General features: G+C 37.0%; 1 protein-coding gene across 1 annotated transcript; it reads left to right on the top strand.

Moving 5' to 3' along the window:
- Positions 1-2,336: 2,336 nt before the first annotated feature.
- On the top strand, positions 2,337-11,837 carry LOC128663439 (keratin, type I cytoskeletal 42-like). Its single transcript, XM_053717769.1, has 7 exons — positions 2,337-2,365; positions 8,673-9,030; positions 9,147-9,229; positions 9,563-9,719; positions 9,818-9,979; positions 10,460-10,585; positions 11,580-11,837. Exons 2-7 carry the CDS (start codon positions 8,860-8,862, stop codon positions 11,835-11,837), a joined length of 957 nt encoding a protein of 318 aa, XP_053573744.1. The 5' UTR covers positions 2,337-2,365; positions 8,673-8,859.
- The last annotated feature ends 509 nt before the right edge of the window (positions 11,838-12,346 follow it).

Raw genomic sequence — 12,346 nt, 5'->3', positions numbered from 1 at the left:
AGCCCCCCACATGGCAACAACCTAAATTAAACTATTAACCCCTACCCCTAAAGCTAACCCTACCCCTAAACCTAACCTTAATCCTAAACCTAACCCTATCACCTCCTAACTTTAACATAATTAAAAAATATCTAAATTAAATTTACAATTATTAACTAAATAATACCTATTTAAAACTAAATACATACTTACCTGTGAAATAAAACCTAAGCTAGCTACAATATAACTAATTGTAGCTAGCTTAGGTTTTATTTTTATTTCACAGGTTTGTATTTTTTTTTATTTCAAGTTTGTATTTATTTTAACTTGGTAGACTAGTTAGTAAATAGTTATTAACTATTTAATAACTACCTAGTTAAAATAAATACAACATTACCTGTGAAATAAAATCTAAGCTACCTTACGCTAAAACCTAAAATTACAAAAATAAAAAAACTACCATTACATATTAACTAAATAAAACCTACCATTACATGTTAACTAAATAATACCTATTTAAAACTAAATACATGCTTACCTGTGAAATAAAACCAAAGCTAGCTACAATATAACAAATAGTTATATTGTAGCTAGCTTAGGTTTAAATTTTATTTCACAGGTTTGTATTTATTTTAACTAGGTAGACTAGTTAGTCAATAGTTATTAACTATTTAATAACTACCTAGTTAAAATAAATTCAAAATTACCTGTGAAATAAAACATAAGCTACCTTACACTAAAACCTAAAATTACAAAAAATAAAAAAACCTACCATTACAAAAAAATACTAACAAAACTATCCCCAAAAATATTCCTATTCTAATACCTTTAAAAAAAAAAAGCCACTACCAAGGGCTCTTAAAAGGGCCTTTTGTAGGGCAAAAAACCAAACACCCCCTAGCAGTATACAAACCCCCACCCCCCAAACTACCAAGGGCCCTTAAAAGGGCCTTTTGTAGGGCATTGCCCTAAATTAAACAGCTCTTTTGCTACAAAATAACAAACAAACACCCCCTAACAGTATACAAACCCCCACCGCCCAAACTACCAAGGACCCTTAAAAGGGCCTTTTGTAGGGCATTGCCCTAAGTTAAACAGCTCTTTTGCTACAAAAAAATCAAACACCCCCTAAAAAAATACATTACACAAAATAAAAAACAAATTATCAAAAATAATAAAAATGATTCCTATTCTAATACCCATTAAAAAAACACCCCAAAATAAAAACCTAATCTAGAATAAACTACCAATGGAATTAAAAGGGCCTTTTGTAGGGCATTTCCCTAAAGATTTCAGCTCTTTTTGTGAAACAAAAATACAAATTCCCACTAACATTACAAACCCCCCCAACCCACAAAATAATAAAAAAAAACTATCTAAAAAACCTAAGCTACCCATAGCCCTGAAAAAGGTATTTGTATGGGCAATGCCTTTTGGTGCCCAAACTCTAATCTAAAAATAAAACCCACCCAAAATACCTTAAAAAAACACTAACCCCCGACGATCCACTTACAGTTTTTGAAGTCCCGCTTGAACGATCTTCATTCCAGCAGAGAAGTCCTCATCCAGGCGGCGAGAAGTCTTCCAGGCGGCCTCTTCAATCTTCATCCCGGCGGCAAAGTCTTCATCCAGGCGGCCTCTTCTATCTTGATCCCAGCGGCGCAGAGCGGTTCCATCATGAAGATATCCGGCGCAGAGCATCCTCTTCATACGGTCGCTGCCGTACACTGAATCTTCAATGCAAGGTACGCGATTCAAATCCGCGAATAGGATTTAAGCAGCTCTAATTCTATTGGATGATGATTCAGCCAATAGAATGAGAGCTGCTTAAATCCTATTGGTTGTTCAAATCAGTCAAAAGGATTTAAGCAGCTCTAATTCTATGGACAGATTATTCATCCAATAGAGTTAGAGCTGCTTAAATCCTATTGGCTGATTTGAACAGCCAATATGATTTAAGCAGCTCTCATTCTATTGGCTGAATAATCATCCAAAAGAATTAATGCTGCTTAAATCCTATTGGCTGATTTGAACAGCCAATAGGATTTTAGCATCTCTAATTCCTATTGGCTTATTCAAATCTTTCAGCCAATAGGAATTCAAGGAACGCCATCTTGAATTTAATACCTTGCATTGAAGATTTTAATGTACAGTGGCAACAATATGAAGAGGATGCTCCACGCCAGATGTCTTCAGGATGGACCCGCTCTGTGCTGCCTGGATGAAGATTGAAGAGGCCGCATGGATGAAGACTTCTCGCCACTTGAATGAAGACTTCGCCGCCGGGATGAAGATTGAAGAGGCCGTCTGGATGAAGACTTCTCGCCGCCTGGATGAAGATCTTTCAAGCGGGACTTGGAAGTGGATCTTCGGGGGTTAGTTATAGGTTTTTTAAGGTTTTTTTTGGTGGGTTTTTATTTTAGATTAGGGTTTGGGCATGTAAAAGAGCTAAATGCCCTTTAAAGGGGAATACCGATCCAAATGCCCTTTTCAGGACAATGGGTAGCTTAGGTTTTTTTTGAGTTAGGTTTTTATTTTGGGGGGTTGGTTGGGTGGTGGGTTTTACTGTTGGGGGTCTTTGTATTTTTTTTCAGGGAAAAGAGCTGATATTTTTGGGGCAATGCCCCACAAAAAGCTCTTTTTTTTTTTTCAAATAATTTTTATTGAGGTAGCGAAAACATACAAAGACAAAATCAAACAGTTGTCATGGCAACACGCCTACATGCATACATCAAGACTTTTACATTTAAGATATAGGCATGTCCTAGATACTATAAGCAACAGTTACTCCTCACTAGAGGAGAATGTATTAATCCATGAGCAGCACCTCTTTTTAGATATAAGCATTGTAACTTGGACAGATCAAAAATAACTTAATAAATAATAATTACGAGACCTAACTTTCATGTCATAACCCTGGAATTGAAAAGGTAGGTCTTTATGCGTCCACGTCATGAACTTCAGATCAAATAAGAATTACCCAACATTACAGAACATACTAAGCACAAGCTAAGACATATAAGCATAAGGTCAATGTTACATACAATTAGGCATGTTATATACCTCGTCTCATCACTAGTTACAATACTTCATTTATTATTTGATTATAAATTTCTATTTTTGCTATAAGGCAAACCTGAAGGCCTCATATGCACCATACATTTAGTTCAATAAGATTTGCAGACCCAGAATCCATGTTACACTCAGATTATATCTGTTTATCCTCTGAACAAATAACTTCATAGATACAAAATCCTCCTCTGCTTCTGGGAGCGCTATATAACTATGACTATAAGCAATACACAGGTGAGTAAATAAAAATAAGTGACTATGGTGGATAACATATTTTCTCCCCCCTAAGTTTAAGAAGGCCTCCTCAAGACCTTCGATATCCACTGTTGTAAACCTGGGGGGTATATTTAAAAGGTATGGTCACTTGAAAAACATGCTCCCCAATATCCAACAATATCTACTCGAGTATATAAATTCAAAGGGCGCACAGGTTAAACCCTCAGTTCCCACCTCCAGAGCTTAATAAGGCCTCTCTTGGACCTTTGATATTAACTGCATAAAACATGGGAGGTTTATTTAGATGGTAGGGCCACTCTTGGACCTTTAGTTTCTAAATATAAGTAACAGCAGAAAAGGTATAAATCTAACCTCTACATAGATAATAACATTATAAAGGTGGAGGAGATAACTCTGTGAGGCCAGTAGCCCCCACTGTGAAACAAAAACTATTCTAGAGACCCACAGCCCTCTTATAACCATAATTTCTTTCTATTATACTGTCTCAGCAATATATATATATATATATATATATATATATATATATATATGTATATATATATATATATATATATATATATATATATAAATATATATATATATATATAACTAGCTACCCATAGGGCATTTAGATAAGCTGGATATATAGTGTAGTGGCATATATCTGCTGAGAAAAAATAGGCTGTAAGCCTTTATAAGTAGTAAAGCAACAGCTCAATAGGCTTTCTATTATACTGTCTCAGCAATATATATATATATATATAATTAGCTACCTATAAGGCATTTAGCTAAGCTGGATATATAGTTTAGTGGCATATATCTGCTGAGAAAAAATAGTCTGTAGGCCTTTATAAGTAGTAAAGCAACAGCTCAATAGGGGATACAGTATTTAACACACACACAGGCCACTTTCGGACCTCTGCAATTAAACAGAATAGACTGCTGTCAGGGAAGGATTGTGTCAAGAGACACCACTATGCTTCACAACTCAGCTCGTCTGCCTAAATAATATATTACAGCAAATAGACTCAGTGTAAATACAGACGCCACTGTGTTGTCTAAGGTCAACCCTCACATATTCCTACATAGTGCATAAAGTTGTAAAGGTAAAAAGAGTTTATCATACAACAGCATAAACACATTACATTTTCTAAAGCATGGACCAGCCCGGGTACCCAGAGTCAACCCACTGTCCCTGTTATGGCAGGAGCTATGTCCAGTTACCCAATACCGGTCCGGGAGGCACACTGTCCACTCGGGTCGTGGTCTCTTGCAAGCAGCCAGGGAACTACTCCTTCAGACAGTAAAATTTCAGCCGCGTCCAGTCTCCCTCTCAAGACCTTGAGCTGAATCTGTCTGTGTTGAGCCGGGACGGACCAAGCACCTATCTGTAGCTCCCGCGGGCCTGTCCCGCTACCCCAGTCCAAAGGGCCGGCCACTTCCCTCCAGGCAAAGACAGCAGAGTCAGGTAAAGGAGCCTGATCTATCACTGTGCCCAACCTCTTAAATGGCACTAGCTTGGACCGCAACGGCTCCCCTGCATTTGGCTTCTCTTCCATCGAGGCAGCTGGAGCGGCTCTCTCCGCAAAGGCATGCGAGTGGGTCTTCCTGTCGCACTTAACTGGGAGGTGCGTTCGGTGAAACTCCTTAAGGCCGCAATCTGACCTAGCACACTCAGATACCCCCACTTCACGTTCCTCCGGTGTCAATGGTGAGAGAGGACCTCCAGAAACGTTTGGTGCTTTCCTTCCTTCTCTTCCTGGGCTTGGACTGCGTGGCCGGGGTCGCTGCTGATCACTCTGCGGTGCTTCCCTGCAATTAGATGCAGTATTTACCAGGGTGAGTGCGGACTGCTGCGTGACTAGAAGATCTATTCTCCTGCATATCATGTCCTCACGCTGCTCCATCAGTTCTTTAATAAAATAGTATAGCTCCTCCATTATAGCTTAGTTAAGGTGGGTATATAGTTTACTTGATGCAGAGGCACAGTGTATACTCTGCTTACCCCGGTTCCCTGGGGGGGGGGGGGGGGGGGTGCTGAGTTCTCTATCCTAGAAGGCCGCCAAGAGATCTCTGCAGTCCGGTCTGGGAAGCTTCTTTTTCTTTCAATATAGATATAATCCAGGCAAGTATAACTTTATCTATTGTTTGGAGATCAGTTCTTTTCTGGATGGGTACAAAAAATCTTGATTACAAGGCAGATTGTAATTCTGTTTTCACGGATTTCCCAGTTTAGCAGCCATCTTGGGCCTTAGCCCGGACACGCCCCACAAAAAGCCCTTTTAAGGGATATTGGTAGTTTATTGTACGCTAGGGTTTTTTTTATTTTGGGTGGCCATTTTTATTTTGATAGGGCTATTAGATTAGGTGTAATTCTTTTTTAGTTTTGATAATTTTGTTTGTTATTTTTTGTAATTTAGTATTTATTTTTGTAATTAGATACTTGTAAATGTTAGAGTAGTGTTAGGATTTTTTAATGTGCAGTTTAGTTTTATTTAATTGGTAGTTAGTTTAATTTTAGTTTAATAATTATATTAGTTTAATTGTTAGTTTAAACTTAGTTTCTTTAATTTGACAGGTAAGTTTTAATTTAATTTAATTTAAGATAGGGAAATTGTAATTTTAATATAAAGTTAGGGGGGCGTTAGGTTAAGGGGTGAATAGTTTAAATGAGTTTATTGCGATGTGGGGGGCTTTTCGATTTAGGGGTTAATAGTTTAGTATATTTTGTTGTGGGGGGCTTGAAGTTTAGGGTTTAATAGGTTTATTGTAGTGGCGGCGGTGTAGGGCAGATTAGGGTTTAATAATATTTAAATAGTGTTTTCGGTGCGGGAGGCCGCCGGTTTAGGGGTTAATACGTTTATTATAGTGGCGACAATGTCAGTGAGTGGCAGATTAGGGGTAAATATTTTTTTAACGTTGCGCCAATATCAGGAGCGGCAGATTAGGGGTTAATAAATGTAATATAGTGTTTGCAATTTGGGGTTATTAGGTAGTTTATGGGTGTTTAGTGTACTTTGCAGCAGTTTAGTTATCAGTTTTATGTTACAAATTTGGAGCGTAAAACTCATAACTACTGCTTTTAGATCGCGTTACGGATCTTGTCCTTTTAGGCTGTAACGCAGGTTTTTTAGCCTCACCGCAAAACTCGTAAAGGCAGCACTATGGGAATCCCATGAAAAAACGTCTTTTTTATGAGTGCAGTACTGACGTTACGTTAGAGACTAAAAGGCTTGCAGTACAGTTATACCGACAAGACTTGTAATGGCTGCAGTGCTGTTTTAACGCTGAAATTACCATATTTTCAGCGTTAAAAGACAAACGCACAACTCGTAATCTAGCTGTTAGAAAGCTGTTTAAAATGACATGCTTTTTCTAAATCATGAAAGAAAATATTGGTAGTTTAGTAATAGATTAGGGGGTGTTTTTATTTTGGGGGGCTATTTGATTTTTATAGGGATTAGGTTTAATTTTTTCATTTTTGATAATTTGGTTTATTATTTTCTGTAATGTTACATTTTTGTAATTTTAGATTAATTTAATTTAAACTTAGGTTTTTTTTTAAGTATTGATAGGATTTTTTATTTTAATTGTAATTTAGTGTTTTATGTAATTTGGGGTTAATATAGGGGGTGTTAAGTTAGGTGGCTTGTTAATTAAAATAGTTATTTGCGTTGTGGGGGGGGGTTTGGCGGTTTAGGAGTTAAAAGATTAATTAGGTTTATTTGATGTGGGGATTTGGCAGTTCAGGGGTTAATAAGTTAATTAGTTACTTTGCGATGTGGGGGGTTGGCAGTTTAGGGATTAATAAATTAATTAGTTACTTTGTGATGTGGGGGTTTGGCGGTTTAGGGGTTAATTAGTTATTTGCGATGTGGGGGCTTGGCGGTTTAGGTAGATTGCAATGTGGGTGAATGGAGTATTAGGGGTTAATACATTCATTAGGTAGATCGTGATGTGGGTGAATGGCGTATTAGGGGTTAATAGTTTAATCAGGCATATTGCATTGTGGGGTGTTTTAGGGGTTAATTCTTTTATTATTAGTTGTGATATGGGGGGATTGCAGATAAGCGTTTTTACGTGTCAAGTTTATTTTTGGGAGGTGGGTTAGACTCCAGGAAATGTGTATTTACGCACATTTCTGGACATCGCTAGTTTATCCGACTTACAGCACTTTATGAACTGCCGGCGGGGTTTATGTGATTCCCCAATGTGCTAGGTGAAATTACAGGTGGCGCGGGCTTCAGCAGTTGCGCTGAAGCCTGCGCCGCATATGTAATATCGCCCCTTGTTTGTACCTCAGTATGTTTGATTGAAGGCATGCATTGTGTGTCTGTACGTTATGGGCCCAGGGAGGAAAATGTGGTCGTGGGCCTATCACCATTTGGGCAAATATTGCAAATAACTCTTACATTTTGCTTTTAATATAGCTGTGTGCTTAAAAGCAACAATATTCTTGTTTTCTGATTTTCCCTATGCACCCAGGCTGGTCACGGGTTAACTGCTGTTACTGAAAGTTGTGCAGCTGGCTGTGAGTTCTGGTGAGCACCCAGGTCTGTGAATTTTGCAGGGTCATGGGTTGTGTAACCAGTCCAGTTTGAGTGTGCAGTCCATTTCCAAGTTGTGTGTGTGTATGTGTATATATATATATATATATATATATATATATACACACACACACACACAAACATATATACTGTATTTTTGTATGTATCTAAAATGCATAAAACTAAGCTGTGTTTAAAGAAAAAAAAAAATAAACTGCTTTTGCATCTTGAAAATTCTCATGATATATGTACATGTATACCAAGCCAAGAAATCAAAGATGAAAAGATTTATTGGAGTTTATTTCTAATAAAATATTCTTTAATGCTTAATATTTTAAGCATACTGCTAGGGCGTGTTTAAAGCCTTTCTCTGATGCATAGCATTGTATTAAAATCATGTCAAGTTTTTGTATAAATTTTAGCATTGTTTGGTGTTGGCTGAGGCATATCAAAAAAGCTCTGATTATATTTGATGCTTATTAAATTAACATAAAAAATGCCAACATTGTGACGCTCCTTGTGCTTCATATAAAAGCAGACAAATGTCAAGGAGCATTTGTACTTTTCTGTTTGAAAAGCAGCAGTGCAGTAAATATATTCATCCAACTTTTTTGCCATCAACATGAGCCACATACAAGTTAAGAAGACTTATTCTTCTGCTGGATCCCACAAGGGAAGCTGTAATATTAGTGGGCACTCACCCAAGTTCTCCAGCCACTTGTCTTTGAGCCATCAAGGAAGCTCTCATAAAATAAAACATGTAAGCTGCCCTGTGGTATCTCATAAAGTTCATCATGCAAACTCCAACATCTCACATCATGGAGGATCCACGGTTTCTCATCATGGAGGCCATTACAGAGCTCCCAGCGTTCATGGAGGATCAGGGGGGAAAGGAATATCCATCTCTAAACACTTTTCTGTTGGTCATGGATGTGGCTATGGAAGTGTACATAGCGGAAAAAGTCATGGAAGCCATTTTAGCAGTTTGGGAGGCCACAGTGGTTGGAAGAATGGTGGTCTATTTAATGTCAATGAGAAGGAGACCATGCAACTTCTAAATGACAGACTGGCTTCCTACTTGGAAAAAGTGCACTCACTGGAGCAGCAGAATTGTCAGCTAGAGAGGAATATCCGAGAGTGGTATGATAACAACCAGCCCAGCACTTTGCCTGACTTCAATAACTTCTTTAGGACCATTCAAGATCTGCAGGGTCAGGTAAGTAAAAGCAATGATCAGTGCTAAGCAATAAAAATGGAGTGTGGTGTATCTATTTTATTCTGTTGATATATATCAATATTGGCTTCATTTTATAATATACTTTTTGTTTTTAGATATCTTCAGCCACTGTGGAAAATGCAAGGATTGTTCTGCAAATAGACAATTCACGTCTAGCTGCAGATGATTTCAGAAACAAGTAAGTCTACTGAATGAAAGTTGTAACGTAAATATAAATTGTGTTGATGTTATATTATTGGTTTTCTTTATTATATTGCCTAATGCCTAATGTATGTATATAAATGACCTTTAATTAAATATAACCTCATCCACTTTAAATTATAACCTCATGCACTTTAATTTCTTCTACAAAAAATGAATTGGCTTTCCCAGAAACTTTACATAATACATGCAATTTCAAAGGTGCATTGTATTTCTTTCTTTCTTTCCATTTTGTGATATATTTTTTTTCAACTGAGTTAGAGTCCCAGCCTATATTGCCTAAGTTCATTAAGCTATCATCTCCGTTAAGGTATGAGATGGAACTTAACCTGAGGACAAATGTTGAAGGAGATGTGACTGGTCTAAGAAGAGTTCTTGAAGGGCTGAACTTGGAGAGGTGTGACCTAGAAATGCAAGTTCAAAACCTCCAGGAAGAACTTCAGCAAATGAGAAGAAACCATGAGGAGGTAATGAACAGGGGATAAAGTCATTTTTTTTAAATGCAGCCCTTTCCATGATATTCTTAATATAATTTATACATCTCTATTCTTGTGGATAAATGTAGGAAGTCAACAGTTTACGTACTCAGCTTGGTGCTCGAGTCAATGTGGAAGTAAATGCAGCACCATCTGTGGATATGAACAGATCATTAAATGAGATAAGAGAGCAATATGAAAACCTGATGGAGAGGAACATGAGGGAGGCTGAGAACATGTTCATAACAAGGGTAATTTTTGTTTATGTTTATAGATGATACTGAGTAGAGCTTTCATCTGGCTTTGAAAAGTAAACTAATTTAAAAAAAATAAAAAAATAAAGGCATGTGTGGCCCAATGGCTGTTGTCCAATTGAAAATACCTGTCATTGATCCAAATTTGTGATTCTCATTAGGCAGAATAATGCTAAAGGAAACTTAAAATTATTTATTTTTCAAATAAATTCTGACCTGATTTAAAACCAGGATGGTGATGTTTCCTTTCAGTGTTTTTAAAATGAGTAAAGATATAAGATGTGATATTAGTCATAAAAATTGGTTGAAAATACAGAATACATTATTTTAGAGTATTTTACCAAATGAGCTCTGATATACCTGATATAATTAATTGAATACACAGAAATGAATTAGGACTGCATGTCCATTATTATAGAAATATTAAAATTACCCCTCTATGGAGTTGCTTCCTAAGACACTGTCTGAATTTCGTAGAGTGAAGAACTAAACCGTCAGGTGATGTCTGGAGCTGAGCAACTGCAGTCAGTCCAAACTGAAGTAATTGAACTCAGAAGAACTGTGCAGACCCTGGAGATTGAGCTACAGAGCCAACAGAGTATGGTATGTCTTTCTTATGACACAAAGCACATAATCCAAACATCTTATCAAAGATGTTTGGACACACTTAAATGTTTCCAAACATCTTTGATAGGAATAATTTAAAGGGACAGTCTACACCAGAATTGATATTGTTTTAAAAGATAGATAATCCCTTTATTACCAATTCCCTAGTTTTGCATAACCAACACAGTTATAAATACACTTTTTACCTCTGTGATTATCTTGTATCTAAGCATCTGCAAACTACCCCTTATTTCAGTTATTTTGACAGACATACATTTTAGCCAATCAGTACTGGCGTGTGCACAAAGTTATCTACATGACACACATGAACTAACACCCTCTAGTGGTGTAAAAATGCCCTGAGAGAAGAGGTGGCCTTCAAGGGCTTATAAATTAGCATATGAACCTCCTAGGTTTAGCTTTCAAATAAGAATACCAAGAGAACAAAGCAAAATTGTTGATAAAAGTAAATTGGAAAATTGTTTAAAATGGCATGCCATATCTGAATCATGAACGTTTATTTTGGACTAGACTGTCCCTTTAACTAAAGGGTAGATAGATTTGTAGTCCCTTAACTGAATAGATTCAATACAATTTGGATGTTTCTTAAAAATATCATATTTATAGAAAACAAAATAAATATAACACAAAGGGGTTGATCACAATTCTTTAGATAAAACATTTAAAAAGATGTATCTACAAAAATCCCCATAGACATTAATGGTGGTTTTCTGTAGAAAAAGCAATGGATATGTTGTTCCTTAATTATTTTGATGGACCCCCTAAAATCTTTGCAAGCATTCAGTTATTGATGATTTAGTGATTAGTTTGCCATAAATAAGGAGTAAAATGAATTTCTTACAAAAATTAAAATACAAATGCAAATGGATATGCCATAATATGTAATACAATTTAGATAACTGAAATCTTGGTCACAACCGTGATATTTATTTTACAACAATAATATATGTTAACATTATTTTACCCACAGAAATCAGCACTGGAGAGTACCTTGGCAGAGACAGAAGCTAGTTATGGTGCTCAGCTTTCTCAGTTACAAGGTGTTATCAACAATATTGAAGCCCAATTGGCCCAGATCAGATCTGACTTAGAACGTCAGAATAATGAGTACAGGATTCTTATGGATCAGAAGAACCATCTGGAGATGGAAATCTCTACTTACAAACGCCTTTTGGATGGACATGATACCCAGTATGTAAAAGGCAGAGCAAGTATATACAAGACATAGATGAGATAAGAGAGATGACTGTTATTAATTCTGAGTCTGTTTACTAAAGTGTGTAAGATTTCTAAATTATGGAGAGATCTTACACACTCTAGTGCAGTGCTTTCCAAACTGTGTGTCGGGACACACTAGTGTGTCGGCAGCAGTGTGTAGGTGTGTCCCTGCTTCAGCACAATTTTTTTTAAATTTAATTTTTTAATTTTTTTTTTTTTTAGGTTTCTGACTTTCCGCCTGCCTGCTATGCATATCACATGGTTGACACATGATTGATACCTAGTGGGTCACAGATCATCTTAACCAATTGGTGCAGCTCAGTGGGAACTGAAACTATTCCCATTGGCGGCTTTGGCGGCACATTGGCTCCAGACTGCACGTGTAGTCTCCTTAATTGGCTTGTGACTGCATGTGTAGTCAGTGAGTGGGACAGCAGTGTGTTTGCAGTGCGGGCAGTAGTCAGTAGGGCTCACGGAGCTCTGAGGGCGGCAGCTTAAACGCTGAGCTGAAGTCAGAGG

Source organism: Bombina bombina, chromosome 1, assembly GCF_027579735.1.
Source record: "Bombina bombina isolate aBomBom1 chromosome 1, aBomBom1.pri, whole genome shotgun sequence".
Lineage (NCBI taxonomy): Eukaryota > Metazoa > Chordata > Amphibia > Anura > Bombinatoridae > Bombina > Bombina bombina.
Note: the sequence above shows the minus strand (reverse complement) of the source record. Positions and strands in the feature narration are given on the sequence as shown.

Coding starts and splice junctions, on each gene's coding strand:
- LOC128663439 (XM_053717769.1), top strand. CDS start 8,860: ATGCAACTTCTAAATGACAGACTGGCTTCCTACTTGGAAAAAGTGCAC. Junction 9,720..9,817: donor TGAGAAGAAACCATGAGGAG/GTAATGAACAGG, acceptor GGATAAATGTAG/GAAGTCAACAGTTTACGTAC. Junction 10,586..11,579: donor TACAGAGCCAACAGAGTATG/GTATGTCTTTCT, acceptor TTTTACCCACAG/AAATCAGCACTGGAGAGTAC.